Consider the following 20,700-nt stretch of genomic DNA (forward strand, 5'->3'; position numbering starts at 1 on the left):
GCAAATTTGTAGGCTTATTTTGAGGGCAGTGTCAAGGATGATTCTTCACCGTAAATCGACTTATCAGCTCTCACTAGCCTCTTATCAAATTCATTATATTGTATTTGAAGAGAGAATAAAAATTGCGTAATAGCTTGAATTACAAAATAAGCTTTATGATTTGTAACTAGCAAGTGCTCAACAATAATGGAATTTTCATTGATTGAATTAATTTTAGTTATTCTAAAAGGGGTATTTATGGAATTTCCAGAAGATTTTCTGCTTTCGCAATCGAGTCATAATGTAATGCAAGTTACAAGAAGTCTTATAAGTTAAACAGACGCAAGAGTCTCTTACAATAGTTATTCATTCATTCGTTGCTATTCTCTGTTATATCTATTCGTATGTTCTACCATAATACCAAGCTAGTTTGTGTATTAATGTATGTTGTAATTATCGTGTGCATAAAAACAGAACCAAAAACGGCACTGTACAGTTTACAAAGCAATTCGAGAGGCAAAATATGAATTTTTTTGTTAAACAGTGAAAAAAGGTTTGGGTGACGTCCATTAGTGATGTCTAGTATGGATATATGAAGGGATGTGACATCCTATGGCTCTCTTTATTATTATATGAAAGCAGCAATTGTTAAAACGGTCTAGAACTTGAATTCTAAGATGGACGTCATTTACGAATGCGACCTAGAGAAATGGCATTTCATGACGACGAGAAATGCTCGACAACAAATCGAGGTTGTAGGTTTTACAACAATATATTCCATTTTATCAGTGAATATTATTTGTTCGTGCAATCATAAAATCATTTCTAATGCACAAACTTATCGCTGCTTTGTCAGTGCCATTGTACATCAAAAAAATAATTACCAATAATTTTCATTTTCACACATTAACCGCATTAACAGTTTTAATCATTATATAATGTAAGTAAATTTACTTTTTAGTCCATCCAGAGAGTCTAAAGATTTTTCCACATTTATCGCTGTATAAGCAGCTATTCGGATTTTTCTTCGTAAGCTCGTTACCGGTTCTCTACGAGAGTCGAGAGCGAATGAAACAAAAACCACGTGCTTTTCTGACCTCGAAATGAAATTTTACACGCGATGTATGTACATCATACAATTTAGTGTTTTTTTTTGGCGACGGACGAGAACTTTCAGCCTAAAAACCTATAATTTTGAAAAATTAAATGTACTAATATGTTAAATATAGTTGTAGTTATTTTTAAAAACATCATTATCAACATTCATTGATAAAGAACTTTTCAATGACCGAAAAAAATAACTTATTTTTTTAAGCTTTTTTCGTTTCCAGTAAATTAATTTTTATGAGTCGTTTGTCACGATTATATAACAGCAATTTTATTTCTATTAAATTCATTTAAATTTATTTTAAGTAAAAATGCTGACAAGTTGGTTAGGATTTCTTGGGATATGATTTGACTGAAGGCGCATTGACCAGTATTGGGCAACCTATGTGCTGCGGTACACAAGGATGTGGTCAAAAATTTGCCAGCTGTATGTGGCCGTTTGCGGTTTCAGCCGAGGCTAACCGCCAAGGTGTAGTAAAAAATAAGAGATTGCCCACCTCTGGCGCAGACTGACATTGATAAGGTTTTCTAAATTTAGGAATAACTTTCAGGTATGGATAAAGGTTTTTGATACAAAGTACAACAGAACCTACAGTAAAATACACCAATCTATTAAACAATTCCCAAAAAAATCTACTCAAAGCCCAAAACGACACCTCTTCCCCAATTTTCTCAGATTTTCCACAACCTCCTATGATTGAAAATTCAATATTTTTTCAATTTCACTTACAAGCACCATTATCCATGCTTATAACAGAAATACTAAATTTACGCTCTTCAAATAAATAAAAATCGCTGATAAGAGATTAGTTCTAGTTTGGCTTCTGTTTCAGGTGTACATAGAGGCAAAAGTACATGAACGTAGCCCTATAAACAATTTTTCACATTATATTACTATCGTGATGATAACTTTCGGATGACATTGAAAGTGAATACATACAAAAATAATAAAAATAAAAAAATAATGTGAAAAATCAGAACATCTGATAAATATCAATGAACACTGTAATACACTTTGCATCACATTCATTAAGTCAATAATAACAATGCACGTTTAGTCTGAGAGAATGTTTTATTTTTCCTGTATTTGAAAGTTTTCTTTTTGAAATTAAATAAAAAAAATAGAAATTTTGCCTCCTTTTGTCACTTGCCAAACGTGATGAGGAATCACGATCATTATTACTTCATAGAGTAATACAATTAAGTTAATTATAGTAACTATAACTTTTTACAATTTAGGGGTCGTTTACTGATAATGTACAATATTAGGGAGGATTCGAGAGCAGGTAGAAAGGATTCTGAGTGGTAAATTGTCTTGACTGCATTTATGACTGTTTTGACCAACCCATTTAACAATATATTAAGATTGGCCGCCACGTGCTGTTTGAATATATGGACATGAAAATCGACTTTCACTGATCAACTAGGAACTCATTACCACTAGACTATACCCTTTACATCCAAAACTCACATCTCCATACATGACATTTACAAAATAATAATCTGTAAGCAAACCTCAGTGTCATTTGCTTTAGAACCTTTCCTATCATTTATTCCCCAATAAAAATTATATAGTTTAGCTCGTATCGTCTTTACGCAAATATAAATCATAGAGACATAATCATCTTCGTCATGTACAGTAATGAAAAAAAGAAAATGAATTAAAATTATATGTCCAACCATCAAATCAGAGCTTTTTTTTGCATCGATAACCTTGCTGGTTGTATTTATTCGCTATACGGCGATGATTACATAATGATAATATGTAAGGCCTACATATCAAGCTTAATCATTTATGTGAAAAAGAAATATTGTCGTAATAATTAATTTTTTTTAGTGATAAAAAAAAATTGGACGTTGAACACGATAAATGAGAGAAAGTAAGAATAAATTGTACGTAATTGTCTGCTGTTAAACATTTCATATCAGTTCCAATAGCTGTTGCTGTGACTGACGCATTGGTGTGAAACTTTGACGTCACTGTCAACCACACACTTGACTGCGTAATTCTAATAATAATGTAATGATAGTAGTGGGGTAAGAATAAAGATCAACAATTGGCGACTGCCAATCATGATGATGATGATGCTGATGTTTATCACCCCATGAGATGACAGATATGTAAAATGAGTGCAGATGACGATGGTGGTAGCAAGCAACAGTAATAAAAATCCAAAAACGCCCACCTAATTGAATAATATTAGGACGTCGTTGACATATTACGTTATTTTTAGCATCATGGATTAGTTTATTGAATCCTAACAAGTTAAACTTTTTTCTTCTTCTTCCTTTCTCTTTCTCTGCGCCATCATGTGGAGGCATCACAACTGAGTGTGGGGAGCTATCTATCTCTATCTCTCATTATTATTATTGTTCATAATGAAATTAAAATAAAAAGCACTGCCAATACATTATTAACTTTATTTTCGTACCGAGAAAAAAAAGACGGCAGCTTATCAATTACGACTGAGGGGAAAAAAGTGATGGTTAAATGGAAAGTGACAAAAAAATGTTGCCATATAAAATAGAACAATGTAGTCGTCTAAAATATTTGTACAAATGGTTTTTACCGAACACCATTTTTTTAGTTGTTGTATCTAAGCTCCACTATTTCCTTTGAACGACAAACTACACAAAAAATTGTTCAAATCGATTGCAACAGACTGATTCGATACAATTTATTTTCTTTTCTTTTACTTTTTTTTTCGTTCTAGCGGATAATTGAACGGTAATAACTATATGGAAACTATGAAGAAAAAGTTTTCAACTTTTCATACTTTTTTATATAAGAGAGTTCGGTGCTGTGCAAACTGTTTAATTCAATTTTTTATAATCTCCATCGCACTCTTGAGAAAATGAAATGCGTAATGTGCGAAGTGAAATTTTTAGCGCAATTTCGGAAAAGGTCAGTGTACTGCTGTGTCCAATTTGGCCGTCATTTCAATCTTGAAGAGTTTTTTTGTATGCTCCATGTGCTTTTTATTTTCAGCAAGATGGAGGATTTTCTGTGGCGAATTGAATAGAGCTAGGGGAATTGGAAATTTTTCTTCTTGTGGACTTCTTCTTTGGGAAGTTTTCGATGCTCTATGTATCTGTTTTGAAGTATATTCTTATGGATTGTGGGAAGTTTGAGGGATTTTGAGGTTAGGTTGTTAAATTTTAGAAAGATTCTGATCCACGACAAGATCTCAGTGCTAACTCTGATCAAAATACGTGTAAATATTGTCCTTAATTATTCAACAATTAATCTCAGTCAGCAATTTCTCTCAAGCCATGACCCAAACTAAAAGTCATCATTTCCCAGGAAACCCGAAATTGACTTCATGATGTGCTAAATTCTACTGCGTAATGTCATGGACCACCAATATCAACAATCGACAATTTAATACTCTTTACTAACTAAGGCATCCATTGCCTCGGGCTTAACATAATATAATCATGATTGATCTCGTTAATTTGCATAGCAAACTAATCGCAGGATTGGTATCTCTATGACTAAACGCTTTCTGTTACAATGATTTAAGAAATCTTGTCAATTTGAGTCATCTAAATTTCATATGAATTGGAAATAAGTAGTTCACAGGTCTATAACGAATGCGCCTTTCTCTTCCTTCATTGACCATTAGTCTTACTCACATCATATTTTATTTAACCAGATTTCATTTTGACCTTTTCCAAGAAGTATAAGTAGTTTGATATACAAGCCAGCGCAAATATATGAGAGTATTATTTTTTAAAGACAAAATATATTTAATGCTGCAATGACTAAAAGTACTCGTAATATATTCGACCCAATTTTGTCGCGCCGTCTCTCTCACTTACTGCCATACAATTTTTATTAGTCTGAAATTTATGATTTTTTTCGCACATTATTTACTTTCCCATTACATGAGAATGTCACATTAATGAGCATCTAATACAATGATGATGCTAATTGTTTTATGTCTACGGTACAAAATTTTTTGTTTTGTTTCTATTCTGTGCTGTATTTCCGATAGTAATATAGACGAAAACTAATTAAAATATAAATAGAGTTGCCCCCCGCCGGACAGGTTAGCTACCTGCCGGTTGAAAAACCACGACCATTTTTACTGCTTTTGAAAAATAGGAAAAATAAGTTATTGACTCTTTACTTCATGCCTAATAAAACTCTTTTAATGGATATTAAACGATTCCAATAATTTTTTCATTTGTTAAATGATTTTTTAATATTTGTAAGTACACTCCGTACATGCGAGGCCTTCACAATCGAATGTCATTAAGAGAGCCTTTTTTTTTTGTTCATGTACGATAAAAAATTTTTTTTTACCGAAAATTAAAGACTATAGAATGAAATCATATTACCGAATCGCGGCGTGAAAAAAATAGAAATTGAGATAACGCGCAATCAATCAAAATCAACACACATTCATGTACATTAATATAAGTGTATAGATGATTAATTCATTAATTTGTTACTTTTTTTTCGAATGTATTTCTTCTTTTCTTAATGTGTACATAATAACGGGACATCATTCTAATCATCATTATAAATTAAAATATTTTTCGTCTGAACAAATCAGCACGTGCTTAATTTTGACTGCAAAAATTCATTTTTGATTAAATTTCCTCAAAATTTAATTTTAATTAATTTTATTGCAGTGTTATTAAATGTCAAGATGTACGAATTTCTTCCTCACGTTTGGTGTACAATTAGTACAAGTGACTGATAACAGGAGAATGCTACACAAACTTTTCCTGGAAACTCATTCAATATAATTTAAAGTGTTTGAAAATTGTGTTATGTATATACACGCATATATGTCTTATCAAACTTATTTTTAATTATTTATTATTGTTTTGTTTTCTAGAATAACATCTTTAAGAACATTGTTGCTTGTGTCTGATAAACAAAAGAGAGTTCAATTTTATAACGGTTTTAATTTTTTTGAATTTTTTGCATCATTGTATTTTGCGTCAATTCTTTGTAGGAAATTTTGTTTACAATTTCATTTTAATATTGTTGTTCAGAATTAAAATAAAAGCAATTCTAAAGCGAATGAACGATTCAATAAACATCTGAGTCAGTAAGGAAGCATGCTATAGAAGTTAATTACAATTTCATCTGATTTATAATCACGAAGATGAAATCACACATATTTTTAATGGGAAAATTCTAATTTATTATATAATTTAATTTCCAGCCTCAAAATTAATTAATTAATAAAAATTTCTAGTTCCAGAGCTATTCACAAACTAGAATCAAAGCTTGACAAAAATATTTCAGGTAACTTAACATAACCTAAAAACTTTTCATTTTCAGAACATCAAACAAAGCGCGAGAAAAGAAATTCCATTTCTACAAAGAGGATGACACTTGTTAGCTGATAAGGAGGTAAAAAAAGAATTCCGCTTACAATTAGAACAAGGTGATAAACTTCAACGGAAGAAGAAGAATACATAAATCAGAAAAGATTCATAAACACGTCCTTGACTAGAATGTTCAACATGAAAGTACACAAATATTATATTTTTTGTTTAATTTCTACCGAAAATAATTACAATACAATGTTGTTGCAAAGCAGCAAAAAATATAAAAATGTGAAAAGCTTAATTGGAGCTGGTGTCGAAATCAAAAGAGAAAGAGAAAATAGAGAGTGATATGTGACAAAATGTGTGTGCAGCATGCGGGCACTTAATGCACTCTCGTTACGGATACCCTCAGGATAACCTCGTTGACCCGTACGTATAAGAATATTTTTATTTTTTTCTAATTTTTAATAACTTATTCGGGGAATATTTTTGAGTTGTGAGTAGCTATTGAAAGATATAGTTAAGGGGGATTTTCCGTTTACTTTTTTTTTTGAAAGAAAATAAAGTAATATAAACGGGTATTATATAAAAATTTGTATTGATAAGATAGTCAAGTAGCTATGTCCATAGATCTCAATCTCCCGTCTAGTGTTTGTGCATTATTATAGCTGTATTAGTAATTCATTCATTACATTTTCTCTCTCACTTGTTGTTTTATCTGAGGATATTTTTTTTTACAGTCACTGTGTCATGTTATCAAATATTTTTTATTATACTTATATGACATTGATTACTTTCTGGATTTCCCTTTCATGTATGTAGACCAACAAAAAAAAAATCAGAATTATTTCATTCAACAAACAATTTTTTTAGTTTTTCTAATATAACATCCGAACCATATGGAAAGTATATGACGTCTTTACGCTCACTCCCCTCATTCCTATCATTTTCACGCAGCTACGTCACAGATGGAAATTCTTTTTCGCCAAAAGTTAAATAAGGATGATATGAATTTACTTTCCAAAAAAAAATAAACATTATTACATCAAAAACCCACGTGCGATAGAAAGGCGACGACACAAGACGAAAAGTTTGAATCTCTTCTTCAAAGTGTGAGTTCTTCTTAGAATAAATAAAGAATAATAATGTAGGAATGTTTTTTGCCACTTACATCTAAATCAGTTTCCCATAACTCTTTGAGATCGTTGACCTCATTGTCACCGTAAACGTCCATTGTCATATCCATTTGGGTCCGAATAATTTTTTTTTTGATTTTTCGACTGTCTCGATGAAAGCCTCACTATACACTACTTCTTGCTTTTAATTTTTCCAATATGAAATAAAATTGTATAACTAATAATATCCTTAGCAAGTCAATAAGTTCAAAGTTTTGTGACTATTCTATCAAGTTCTTATTATTAACACATTTAACTAATTAATTATAAAAGATATATTTTTTTTCTTAAGCTATACAGTTCATGAATTTTCACATGAAAACTAATTTTTTATGCACCACTTGTTGATTTTTTTTCTCTTTTCTTTTTTAACAGTTCCGTACGGAATATATATATTTTTTATATCCAGATTGAATTAAACTATATTAGAAACTTATTTATTGCACAAAATTTCCCAATTTCCCATTTAATAATAGACAGGTTAATTAAGGTATAGTTAAAAATAATAAGATAAAATATGTAAAAAAAAATTATATGTAAAAATATTACTAAGATCTAACAACGTGTGGATCTAATGAATGAATCTTTAACAATGAAAAAGAATTTCAAAAAATGAAAATGTGGGCATAGCGTAAAAATCAAACTTAATTTTCAAGAGAGCGAGAGAGAATAAGCGGCCGAGAGAGGAACACAAAAAAACCGGATTCTCTTTAGGGCATTCGCTACTACACCGGTGAAAATTACACTAGTGATCGTGTCTCAATGACAGTCAAATTATTATCATTCTTTTTTGGTAATTTCTCCTTTTAAATAGGCGGCGGCGTTGGTTTATTGAACATTGATGTGCATTCATTTACTCAGTTTAATATTCTTCCTGCTTCCAATTACTTTTATGTGATGAGTTTGATGCAGCAATTATGAAAATTTATTTACTTACTTGCTGTACAGATCAATTGTAATCCATGGTCTTCCTCGGATGTCGCTTGAAACTGGCTCTATCGCTGGCTACCGCTTGTCAATTTCTAATACATCTATGAGTTCTATACTTCTATGAGTTCTTTGATCGTTCTCGAGAGCTTTTGCCATTTCCAGAGTCAGACTTGAAGACCTTATTTATAGGAGCTTCTGCAGGTATTCTTATAACATGTCCAGCCCATCGAACCCTGTTCACTTTAATTTCTTTTACAATGTCAGCCTCCTCAATGTCAGCATAAGGTCAAATCAGAACTGAAAGTCTCTTCTAACTTCAAATGGAGTTCTGTCGATTTTTCAGCAAAAACAAAATGTTAGTCTATTTTGAGTTAAAAATGGCGAACGGAGCAACTACCTTGCTATATCAGCATAAAGTGGAGGTATAATGACGGCCACTTGACAGTTGAATTTGACAGTGAAGAATGAGGTTTGCATCAGTATACCGGGTGTCTGATCAGATGTCATTACCTAATGTCCTTTATATCTATCCTAGTTCGACAGTACAAGAGTCTGGAACTCATTTATTTAACAGAACTGCTCTTTCATTGAAATTATATTTAATCTCATTCATAAAAACCACTTGTGGTAAATTATCAGGTTCTTATGCCATCTTATTGGGGATTTTTTCATTTATTAACATCTCATAACTTGTCAATTGTCTCTCGATCATACTACGCTCTTGATCCTTGATCGATTCTCTGCTTAAAAGCTTAAAATTTCTCATAAAAAAAAATCAGCAGCTCTCTTCAGTTACCTTTCACTAATCATATATATTTTTACATACATTCTCTTTTATGATTGAAAAAAGACTAAAAAAATCAACGAAGAAGAAAATACAGTTATACATTTTTGGAATGCTTTGTGATTGGCTTTTCTTTTCGAGAATTCTTTCTTTCCTTAACAGCATTCTCTTAACGAAACAGGTTAATAACAATTGAAAGTCTCAAACGCATGTCTTATTTAATTGACTTTTAATGATTTTGCGAAAAAAAAAATAAAAGAAATATGGCTATAGGAAGATAGTTCATGATGAGTATCTACTTGTATTTGAATTTAAATTGTTTAATACTATTAAATGAAATTAAATTGTTTATAGCTTTTGCCGTGTTATGTAAGACATATTTTCGGTAGAAATAAAACAAAAACCTTAAGATAACAGCAAAAACACCGATGATATGATTGCCGCAGGAAATGTAGTTTTTCGAAAACTCAAATTTTCATTAATGTATTAAATATTTTATTTATTATCTATTAAAGAAATCAGTCAATACATTCTTTAATACATAAAAATATATTACATTTTCAAGGAACACTCAAGACGCAACGAGTGTACAAAAAAAGCAATAAAAAGTGTGAAAATACTCAACTGATCTTTTTTTGATAACTACCTTACTCCTTATCTTCTCCTACTGTGAATCACTCAGTCATGTTTTATATTTTCATTTCCTGAGAATTTCGCTAGATTTTAATAATAACACTAGTTCATAGACCTTGATAAGATCTTTTACGTAATCTTGATAACGACAGCATCAACTGGGACGTAACAAGATACACCCCTGAACCGCAACTTTGCAAAATTTTGTTACAAAAATTATCGTGTAATAGCAAAAAAAATTATGCATGCATGTTTGAAAATGTCATAAATCAAAATTCACGAACTGTTCATCCCGAACAATGTAATAATTTTCGAATACTAAATCAATTTCTTATTATTTCCTCACGACATGAAAGTGAATGTTCCTCTTTGATTGATAGCCTTTTTTTCAATTCATATTTGTTGCATTTTAGCTTTTTCATGTTCACACTTTTTTTTGGCCCAATAAAATTGTTCTTATCTCTATGGCAAAATTTATTTGTCATTGTCTCAAATTTTAGGTGCATGAGGATGTAATTTTTAATCAATTTGTAGACAAGCTATCAAGAATGTTACTAAGGAAGTGGGGTCAATATAGGAAGATGCATTTTTTGATCCAAATGTAATGAAACTGGATATGACAGTCGTATTCTAACAAACAGTAAGACAAGTAAGAGTAATTAACATAGCTTGGTTTGGCGTAGCTTATGTTCTCAATGTCAGGACGGATATTATACAACAATTCTGAATACCTAATTATATCTTTGTGGAATGTGTTGGAACATGCTACCGTAAAACCTATAAAAATATTCTGATTCTTTAAAGCTTAATAACAGTTTTCGTTGACTTGAATGGAAATAAACTGTTTAAAAGCCATTATTTTGGTGCAATCATAATAAAAATTTTGTTATCTTCTTTGATTATTAATCAGTACATGAGGCTGTAAGGCAGTTGATTTATAAAAAAGCATCAGCTAAGTCATCATTAGTGACACTTTGAAAAACATGTTTTTTAAATGCTTATATGGCTCTATATAAATGAAGTGATTGTCATAATATAGTTTTATATTATCTAATTAGAGTTTTTCACATATTAAAGCTTTTCGTACTCTCTGTCGCTCATTTCAAACATCCTTTAAGTCAAAAAAAATTTATCATACTTAATTAAAATATATGTACAAAACGCTTAATCCTGCTTTTGTAACGTTTGCTTTGGTGGATCGCCTCCCGAGTATGCTAGAATTAGAAGAATAATTAGGATCAACTACAGTGATATGCAACAACAGCATCTTACCTTTAAACAAATACAGTCCTAATGCAATGTGTAAATTGATCACCTGAAAATTGAACCAAAAAGCGTAAATAATCGATCGAGATAATTAATTAATGATTTAACTTACAGCAATGACGGCAGCATAAATATTTTTGGATACAGAAGTTAAATCGAAGCCTTCTAACACGTATTTTGATGCAAAAAAACTGACGATTGGCAGGAAAATAATTAAAACACAATACCAAAGTATTGTCATGAAAATACCAATATCTACTCTATTTTGAGACTGTCCTCCTTCCTAAAAAGCAATGAATTGATGGAATATGTCATTGAAATGCAGTTAATCACGTGAATAAAATATTTCAGATACAAAATGGAATTTTCAGTGTTAATTTACTTACATTAAGAAGTGATTTGTTGTTCTTTTTCGTTTTTGACATATTACAGACTTAATCAAAAGCTTCTTAACAGGATATTTAGGCTGGAAACAAGTTAGCGGCGATTTATTTCTAAAATTAAGCACAGCAAGTTGAAAATTTTTTGTTTACAAATTGATTGGCTTAGCGAGTATTGCTGTAACGAAAAAATTTTAAAAGGCCTATTTCGATGAAAATTCAAATTCTGTTGAAACGCGCTAAGCTTCCTAGATGACATAATCATTAATATAATTTTTCATCATTTGTCTCTATTTTTGACATTAGAGATTGCATTACAAGTAGAGATTTATTTACAATATTAACATCTACCTGCCATACTTCACGTACACACAATTCTAGTTTGAAGAACAAATTAAAAAGATAAAATTTAAGTTTCTTTTACAATTATTTTATTAATTACATTATATTACAATGCCAGGAAGTCCTGAACGCGTAGATGCGTCCGAAGACTGCGAAGAACTCGACGAAGATTACTTTATGACTCTCGGTAATTCATTAAAATTAACATTTACTACATTGACATTTGACAGCAATATTTTCGTAAATTAAAGGAAATACATTCTCTGTTGTCGATGCATGGAATGAAAATGATGAAGTACAAGTTAAAATTGAACCAGATGAAGAATCAAATCATTCAAAAGCTTCAAGCAAAAAATCAAACATTAGAGATCCGGAAACAAGAAAAACATCCAGCAGTGCTCGAGATACAAGACATCGAGACCCAAGGGCCAACACAAGACCTGAAAGACATCGAATAAGTCCTGAAAGGAGAAGAAGCCCGGAAAGGCGACGTTTAAGTTCGGAAAGGAATAGGATCAGATTAAGTCCAAGAAGAAGTCCCGAAAGGAACCGGAATTTTAGAGAAGACAGGTTTAGGCAATCACCACCAAGGAATGTTGGTCAGTTTGATAGAAGACGACCAGCATCGCCAATCAGGAACAAGAATCAACATGTACCAGCTAAAAAGTCATTTTTAGAAGAAATACAAGAAAAATTGGCAAAGGAAGGGCGTAGGGATGAACAAATTGAACAAATGATTCAACAAGGTGGAAGGGTTGATCTGAATAGTGTTGATTTAAGGTCTGAACCGCCACGTAACTTCCAAAACCGACCAATGGTTTTTAATAATCAGCCGACTAATCAAATGCCAGCTTTTATGAATGAACAAGTAATGAATCAGCACTTTAATCCAATGATGATGATGAATATGCCAAATATGCAGTTTACATCACCACCTCCAACAAATATGTTTAATAATCCTCTAGATATGATCCAGACAACTCAAGCAAATATGTATAATCCTCTTGAAATCATCCAGTCAGCCCCAACAAATATGTTTAATAATCCTCTAGAAATCCAGCCAGTACCACTTCCAGTCCCACCTCCTAAAATTGAACCAATTTTTCCTCCAGGAGCTGAAAGTATGCAAATGTCTCAAATTTCACCTCCAATTGTGTATCACAACAACAATAACGTGCCTAAACCTACAATTAAAAAGGTAGTGATGATCCTCAAAAATAGTTAATTCAATCCTTAATCAATGAATTTGTTAAATTTTTTAGGTCTCAACTGAATCCGGTAAAAATTTGATTGACATCTTGCGTCAGAAGTCGAAGAAAAACTCAAAAGCATCAGGAGATGAGGAACTAGCTTCCAGAAAAGCTAAAGGTTTGATTTCTATTAATTTAAGCATTTACAAATTTACTGGCCAACGAATTTTTGAAATTTTACAATTTATTAAAACCATACAAATGTTTTGAAAGTTGAGCATTTGTAGCGTTTTGAGATTCAAATTTTAAATTTACGTTAAATTCGTTTTTTGTTGTAACTAAATGCCAGATAGTTTAACTTTTGGATAATATTAGCTTGCTAAGATGATATAATTGGGTTTCTATGTTCTGTCCTTTCCTAACAGAGCATATTTTCAATATAATATTCCGTTTTTTGTTGTTTTTTAAGCAACAGATCTGTTTATAATTTCAAATAAGCTTTAAATTGTATGCAAGTGTTGAAATTGTTATTAAAAATTCTTACAGTGCTAGAGCGATGCAAGTCAGCAGTAGGTTTGATATCGGACTTAGAACAAAATAAGTCGAAACTTCCATTGACTTGTGTCCTGCCGAGTCAAAATATCCATAAGCTGAACATTACAACAAACAAGAGCCCATTGCTAACAAGTGAGAGGAACCCGCAGTATATGTTTCAAGCTACACCTGAACAATGCTTTTCAGCACTTGAAAATTATCCATTAAAGAACATTTATGGAGAAACAGCTGAAATAGCTCAATATTTGAAGTTTGATTTGCATGAATTATCATCGATTGTCGCTAGAGAATCAATAGTTTGTCCACCTGTATTAAAAATTGAACCTTCAATATCGGGAATCAAAAATGAATCTACTAGTATTTTTGGAGGTAAAAAGACATCCTCAAAGGAAGTTCAAACAGAGCCATTAACATGTAAAAGATGTCATCAAATGGAAATGAATAAGCAAAGCTCAAGAAGCAGAGCTTGTCAAACAAATGAACTACCTAAAATCAGCACAGAAGTTCAATGTGACGGTCAGGATGAAAATGGTGGTTTTCGTGTCTTTATTGATGCTCAGACATTAGCTGATAGAAATTTTGAGCAACATCATGCATTGGAAGTATTTTCGAAAGCATTTAATCTTCTTTGTCCAATTACTACAAGAAGTCGAATAAAGGAATCACCAAAAATAAAGGAAGGATCACCAACGGACGAACGTTGGAACTATACAAATCCAGAAAATCCTAATCAGCCTGCTGGTAATGAGAATTTTTTCAGTACATCTCCAATTCAAAAGCGACCAACTACACCTACATTGTTTAAATCGTCACCTCCAAGGTTCCGAAATTCTAAATCACCGCCGAAATTCGTTAATTCTAAATCACCACCTAGATTTAGAACATCGAATTCACCACCTCGATTCGGAATGTCAAAATCACCACTTAGGTTCAGAAATTCACCTCCGCGTTTAAGTTCACAAACACGACATCAAAATTCACCACCCCGCCATAGAACCTCGAATTCACCTCCAAGAGTTCGTCCGCACAGATCTGTCTTTGAAAGGATTGGTGAGAAAATTCCTGATAATTTAGACTCGCCAAGAAATTATGACGACTGGAATGACGATTATGATAATCGGACATTTCGTCCTTATAAAATTCCATCTCCACATTATGTTGCGCCTATAAAATTGTCACCGGAAATGTCGCAACGATATCGAAATAGAAGTCGCAGTAGAAGTTTGAGCAGAAGTCGATCTCGTTCACCAAGACGATATAGAGGTGGAAATAAGATTTTGAGCAGACGTGGACGATACTAAACCACTAAGGCACATTTAATTATTAATTTTCATTAAAATTTAACGGTCATCTAAAATTTAAAATATTAATACTATGATTTCATCATTTTATATTTTTAAGAGCCTTTAATTCATTGCCATTCAACACAAAAAGGCTTCTCATGTAAAGCATGAAAAATGCAACAACTATCTCGATGTAATTCTAACTGATTAATATGGTCTGTTTGAAAATTTTTAAGAAATAAGAGTCAATAAAATGAATTTTGAATTTCGAGGGAATTTCAATTTTTAACAATATTTGTGACTTTTGGCTTATTTTTAAAATACTTGAAATTCCTTTACTTTTAAAGTGGTAAAAATTTTAATATGAAGAACCTTCTTAAGGTAAGCATCAAGTAGAATTAATCTTGATTTGTTAAAATATAATATTGTTATGACATTTGCAAATTTCAATAAAATGCCCCAAAATTTAAAAGAGATCGTTTAATTTTCTAGATATGAGCAAAAAATTTGAAAAAATAACGGTTTGCAAACATTCAAATTTTAACGGTTTTTGAAAATTCAAATTATAACGTATTTTAAAAATTCAAATATTTTAACGAAATTGGTGAGTTTAAAAATTCAAATTTTAACGGTTTTTGAAAATTCAAATTTTTAACGAAACTTATCACTTCAAATTTAGATTTTCAACGAAGCTTGAATGTTTAAAAATTCAAATTTTTAACGGTTTTTAATTTAATTGAAACATCTAAAAATCACAATATTCCTGATATATTTCTACATTTTAAAAGAAAAGGACAATAAAAATCACAATAATAATAATTAACAAAGAATTTTTAATGAAGAATTCATTTCATTCTATTTAGTTTATTCATTTTTCATCTGTATATTACTTTTAATATTTATTTTTTTTTCTGATCAGCTTTAATAAGTGGAAAACTAATATAATGATGAAAATTCATAAAAAATAATCAGTTAATCTTGATAATGGTCTCGCATAATCTAATTCGTTAAGGACATTTCATTTTGTTGAAGACGAGGAGGAAGGAAAGAAGGAAGAGAAAAATAATGAAATACTATGATATCTTGTGAATAATTCTATGACTGTGGATTTATCCTATCCAAGTTGATTGATTTGTTGTGGACAAAAATAAATATAATATCGCTTAAGTGTGATAATCCAAGAAAAAGGAGCCTGAATAGGCAAAAATCCACAACCGATCATGTAAAATGGTATTATTTCTTTGAGGATTAGAAAGTAAGTTTAAATGAGTCCTCGTTTCTTCTTATAGTCTTCCAAATTTAAGATTCGACGCAATTTCGGTGTATCTTCTTGAACTTTATCAACGGGTTTCGGAATAACTGGAGCGTTATTAGATATCGGTAATGGAAGCGCAACGTCTAATTCAATATCAAAATCGTGTAATGAATATAAATTCTCGCCAGAAGTATGTCCTTCTATCTTCTTGTCCTTTGATTTGTTTGGTTTCGGTGGTTCTGGCATCATTACAATCTCTTCTTGAGCTGATTTTGGTTTGAATGCCATTGTCGGTTTTGTCGAACGACGTGTAAATGGATCAGACATTTTCATACCACGATTTTGTCGAGCTTCTTCCATAATTGCCTTTTCAGCTTCTTCGACATTCTTACGTCGATTACGATCGTTGATATATGAAATTAAAGAAATTGTACTGGTGCGCTTCTTGTCTAATGCACTGGCGCGTTCTTCCAATTCTTGAATTTGACTATTAATATCATTAGCCATTTCTTCGTTGCCTTGATTCATGGCTGCATCACGATCCTAAAAGAGAATTTAAATTTTTAACGGATATTCAAATTTTAAAGAAGTTATTAGGCTCACCTTCATTAATTGAGTCTTTTTCATAGCATAATTTGTTGGATGAGCACGGAATCGATTCTTTTCTTCGATAATCTTATCAATATCTTCTTCCTTAAACTCGTAATTCAAAGCTGCCTGCACGTCTTTTTTCTTTTGTTCAATCATGTCGACTGTAGGTAAATCGATGTCATTAAGAGCACAAAGATCACGCCATTTGTCAAACTCATTCTGAGTAAAGTCCCTGAAAAAAGTTTGTGCCAATTAGTATATAGTTAAAGGCACATAAAATGTTGATAAACTTACTGATTAGATACAAATTCCAACCTGAAGACCCTTTCTTGAGTACCATGCTTAAGCATGATTCCTTTATTGGTACGGCTATTGCCAAATAGATAAACTTTTGATGTCTCAACGACTCCAATAATCTCAGCAACACGATAGACGAGTTTTTGCGAAGCAATATTATTTCCAATGTTAATACGTACAAAACATCCAATAACTGTTTTTTCAAAGATTGGCAAGTTTATGAATTTTTCCAGCTTGAAACGTGAAATTCTCAATTTGTTCATTTCTTCTAATGTTGAAACATGTACTGGCTTTTTGTAAACAGTTTCTTGAGATTCATCCTCAGAGCTGGATGTAGAAGAGCGACTTGATGACGAACGACGACTTGGTGATTTCTTTTCTTCACTATCACTGTCAGAATCATCGGAATAAATGTCTCGTGGATTAAGTTTTACAGAAGATTTTTCGCTAACAACATCAAGTTCCTCTTTTTCATCTTCTTCCTTCTTTTGTGCTTCACGTTCATTATCCCTCTTTTGTTTACCTTCACGACGTGCCTTTAATTGTGCCATTGCACTGCTACGTTTATCATCTGTTTTGTTCATTTCAACATTCTTTTTACGTTCCTTTGATCTCTCTTTTGGATCAAAATAATCTTCTTTTGAGTAATCATTCGGTGATGATTCTTCAGTCGGTGTAATTCCTAACAAATGTGATGTAGCAGAAATTGGATCTTCGCGTGGTGGCGAGACTTTTGGTGGCTTTTCAATAACTTTTTTCGGTGGTGGTGCTTTCGGTTTCTTAATTTTAGGTTTCTTTTCCTTATTCTTCTGATTTGCATCCTTACGAGTTTGCTTGAGCTTTCGTTCAATCTCCCAACGCCTCTTAAGCTGATCACGTCTTTCGGCACGCTTAAATAATTCAGTTTCACGTTCCTTTTCTGATAATTTCTCGAGGTAGTTACGATCTTCTTCATTTCCCATTAAATCATCGCCATATCCATCATCAAATTCAGAATTACTATCTGATTCTGACTGTTCACTATCAGAGGTTAATTGTCCTTCTTCCAGATCAGATTTGTCAGATTTTTCATCAACTGTATGTTGTTGTTGACTGGATGATGATGCTTTTGCATTTTGTCTATTTTTCTCATCATTTTCCGCATCAGAATTATCGGATTCTGACGAAGAATGTGTTACTCGCTTCTGCTTTTTGGCAATTCGCTGCTCATTCTCACTATCTGATTCATTTGATGATGATTTTGAGGATTTTCGTCGTTTAGTGGTTGTGGTGTGCTCTTCGTCTGAACTTTTATTGCTCGAATCAGACGATTCGCTCTCAGAATCCATCATATCCTTTCGTACCATACTTCTTACTTTATAAATTAATACTTAAAGTTAATGAAAATATAGCAATTATTAATAAAATTAACTTTTTTACTAATTTTGTCGCTAGAATGAAATTTCTGAATTCCTCGAAAATTTGATCGTCTCAGGAATCTTTTTTTCCCAAGAGGATTAAATTTTTTTTTACACAAAGTTGAAAATCTTTTCAAATATTTTTTGACCGTTAAACTCAAACTCAATCTTTTTCTTAAAATCAATAGAATGCCTGAATATTTAATGTTAGTCAAAAGTTTCATGTATTATTCTCTTCATTCTTAATTCTAAAATTGAAAGATATACAATGCATCTTAAAAATAGCTTTCTCCACACAACTTTGTCAATTAATTAAAATATAACGATTATATGAGATGCTTTAAGCTTGTCAATTATCAATTATCATTTAAATAATCATCTAACTCACAATTTCATTAATTAATCTTAATTTCAAATTCATTATGTTTGTTGATTTGCTGTTGATTCCCAATAGCATTTCCAATCCCAGCCCAGTTACTAAAGACATTCTGTGATGATGTATTGTAAAATGTAACGGAAGCGATATGGCCATTATTCATCACTTCAAAGATGATGTCTTGATATCCATAGCAGAATGTGCTACCGAAAATGTTTGAGCAGTTGGTCGATGAGCTACGATGTAGAACAATTGGACTTTCGGATGGATCCAATTTTGCGCTTATTGCGTCCCATTTTGAATAAGCTGTAACGTTTATTGGACTTCCGTTAAGTTGATCAGTTCTGGAAAGTGAAAACATTAGATGAATGTTAAATCATCGGATTAAACATTGGATTAAATTAAATCCTTGGATTAAACATTGAATTTAAGTTTCAGCATTGAATTTAAGTTACACCAGTCAAACTACTTACTTATCAGGATTCAGTTCAATTTTAAATTCACAGCGATGATAACTGGAAGTAGATAAAGACCTCATTAACAACCCATACCTTAATGAATGACTCACAAAACAACTTACATATTGAAGTTATAATGACCAGGAAAGTTTGTATGCAGTATAAACTTCTTTGCCTTTTGTGTGCGTGCATCAAATAAAATATCTATGCCAAGTGTAAAGTAGTTGAAGAAAAAGTCACTTTTTCTTTGAACACGTTTATGAGCCGATGGACTATGAATTTTCATCTTGTCCTCAGATTTGAAAAAGACACGCGATGGTGCACCGAAATTTGTTGCAACATCCTGACATGTATCACCAAATAAGACGTCACGAGTAAAGCATTGTCTACGTGCTTCTAGTGAACGTACAGATCCCTCAGTAAAGATATTTAAGCGCAATCCTTTAGTTCCGCTAGAGTTTCTAATGACAGTTGCTGACTCTACATAAAGTTGCTTGTTATAGCAACTAATTGGAAGTGGTGGAGCTTTACATTCTTGAAATGAATTGCCACAGTATAGAGTCATTCGAGTAACAATTGGAGAATTTCCAGGACCAAAATGGAGTGACGATAAGCCATGATTAGCTTGGTTTGGTTGAGTCTTGCTATCGACAAAGAAGTAAAATGTCAGACCGCGGAAGTTCAAGGCAAAAGAGTTCTTAACAGCATCATAGACAGCAGGATGCGTAGATCCGAATGAGTTTTCAATTTGTTCTATGGATGGCAGTATTTCAGGGCTATTGAAGTAATTTCCGCAGTACCTCAAGCGTACAAGCTTCATATTAAAAATTTCAATAGCCTTCAAGCGTTGCGATATTGGGTCGAATATTAAGCGCATACCACTCAATGGAATATTAATGATTAGATCGACATTCAACAGATTCTAAAGGGAATAAGAAGTAAAGGTCATAAGTAGGGGAAATTTTTTTGCATTTCCTGTGCTTTTCACTCACCTGATCAGAATACAGAACCTGAACATTCTTGATGGTTCCCACTTGCGACTGAATTATAGCAACAGCATGAGAAAAATGCATTCCTAATGTCCACAAAAGTTAATTAATTAAATTTTATCTGTGAAACAAAGGAACAAAGAAAATAAATTTACCTAAAATGAATTCCCAAGACTTCTCGGGACATCCGAGGCTTCTCTCAGGTATTACTTCAAGATCAAGCATTTTTCTATGGTTTGTATTGCTTTTTTCAGCAAAGAGATCTTTTGAAAATGTAATTTTTGAAACTTTTTTAAATTCTTCTTTCAGACAAAAAATTACGTCGTATTTACTAACAAAAAAACAAGTAGTATAGGCAGTGCAAGTGACTAAATATAGACTGTGATAAGCCTTTTGTTGAATGTGGAATATTGAGCAAAAT

At 31.9% G+C, this 20,700-nt stretch overlaps 5 protein-coding genes across 5 annotated transcripts in view; 1 reads left to right on the plus strand and 4 right to left on the minus strand.

Annotated features, from left to right (window-relative positions):
* LOC139093257 (cyclic AMP response element-binding protein A-like) overlaps positions 1–8,071 on the minus strand; it is a 33,645-nt gene extending 25,574 nt beyond the window's left edge. Inside the window, exon 1 of the mRNA XM_070643930.1 lies at positions 7,550–8,071. Within this exon, the coding sequence (XP_070500031.1) occupies positions 7,550–7,624 (75 nt within the window). The 5' untranslated portion in view covers positions 7,625–8,071. The remainder of the gene's footprint in view (positions 1–7,549) is intronic.
* A 1,668-nt stretch (positions 8,072–9,739) lies between these two features.
* Positions 9,740–11,725, minus strand: LOC139093267 (vacuolar ATPase assembly integral membrane protein VMA21 homolog). Its single transcript, XM_070643945.1, has 4 exons — positions 11,553–11,725; positions 11,279–11,449; positions 11,173–11,215; positions 9,740–11,114 (listed from the first exon to the last, which is right to left on the minus strand). The coding sequence occupies exons 1-4, from the start codon at positions 11,589–11,591 to the stop codon at positions 11,065–11,067; spliced, it is 303 nt and encodes a 100-aa protein (XP_070500046.1). The 5' UTR covers positions 11,592–11,725; the 3' UTR covers positions 9,740–11,064.
* Positions 11,726–11,887: 162 nt separating this feature from the next.
* On the plus strand, positions 11,888–15,210 carry LOC139093439 (uncharacterized). The gene is made up of 4 exons (XM_070644166.1): positions 11,888–12,075; positions 12,140–13,086; positions 13,151–13,256; positions 13,625–15,210. The coding sequence occupies exons 1-4, from the start codon at positions 12,000–12,002 to the stop codon at positions 14,932–14,934; spliced, it is 2,439 nt and encodes an 812-aa protein (XP_070500267.1). The 5' UTR covers positions 11,888–11,999; the 3' UTR covers positions 14,935–15,210.
* Positions 15,211–15,746: 536 nt separating this feature from the next.
* Positions 15,747–18,533, minus strand: Rtf1 (RNA polymerase-associated protein Rtf1). The gene is made up of 3 exons (XM_070643830.1): positions 17,057–18,533; positions 16,775–16,994; positions 15,747–16,714 (listed from the first exon to the last, which is right to left on the minus strand). The coding sequence occupies exons 1-3, from the start codon at positions 18,403–18,405 to the stop codon at positions 16,178–16,180; spliced, it is 2,106 nt and encodes a 701-aa protein (XP_070499931.1). The 5' UTR covers positions 18,406–18,533; the 3' UTR covers positions 15,747–16,177.
* A 123-nt stretch (positions 18,534–18,656) lies between these two features.
* Positions 18,657–20,609, minus strand: LOC139093197 (PHAF1 protein CG7083). Its single transcript, XM_070643831.1, has 5 exons — positions 20,435–20,609; positions 20,283–20,365; positions 19,413–20,212; positions 19,306–19,347; positions 18,657–19,176 (listed from the first exon to the last, which is right to left on the minus strand). The coding sequence occupies exons 1-5, from the start codon at positions 20,502–20,504 to the stop codon at positions 18,852–18,854; spliced, it is 1,320 nt and encodes a 439-aa protein (XP_070499932.1). The 5' UTR covers positions 20,505–20,609; the 3' UTR covers positions 18,657–18,851.
* Between the last annotated feature and the right edge of the window lie 91 nt (positions 20,610–20,700).

This window comes from Chironomus tepperi, unplaced genomic scaffold (genome assembly GCF_022539635.2).
Source record: "Chironomus tepperi strain 1889 unplaced genomic scaffold, CSIRO-AGI_Ctep_v1 contig_335, whole genome shotgun sequence".
NCBI lineage: Eukaryota > Metazoa > Arthropoda > Insecta > Diptera > Chironomidae > Chironomus > Chironomus tepperi.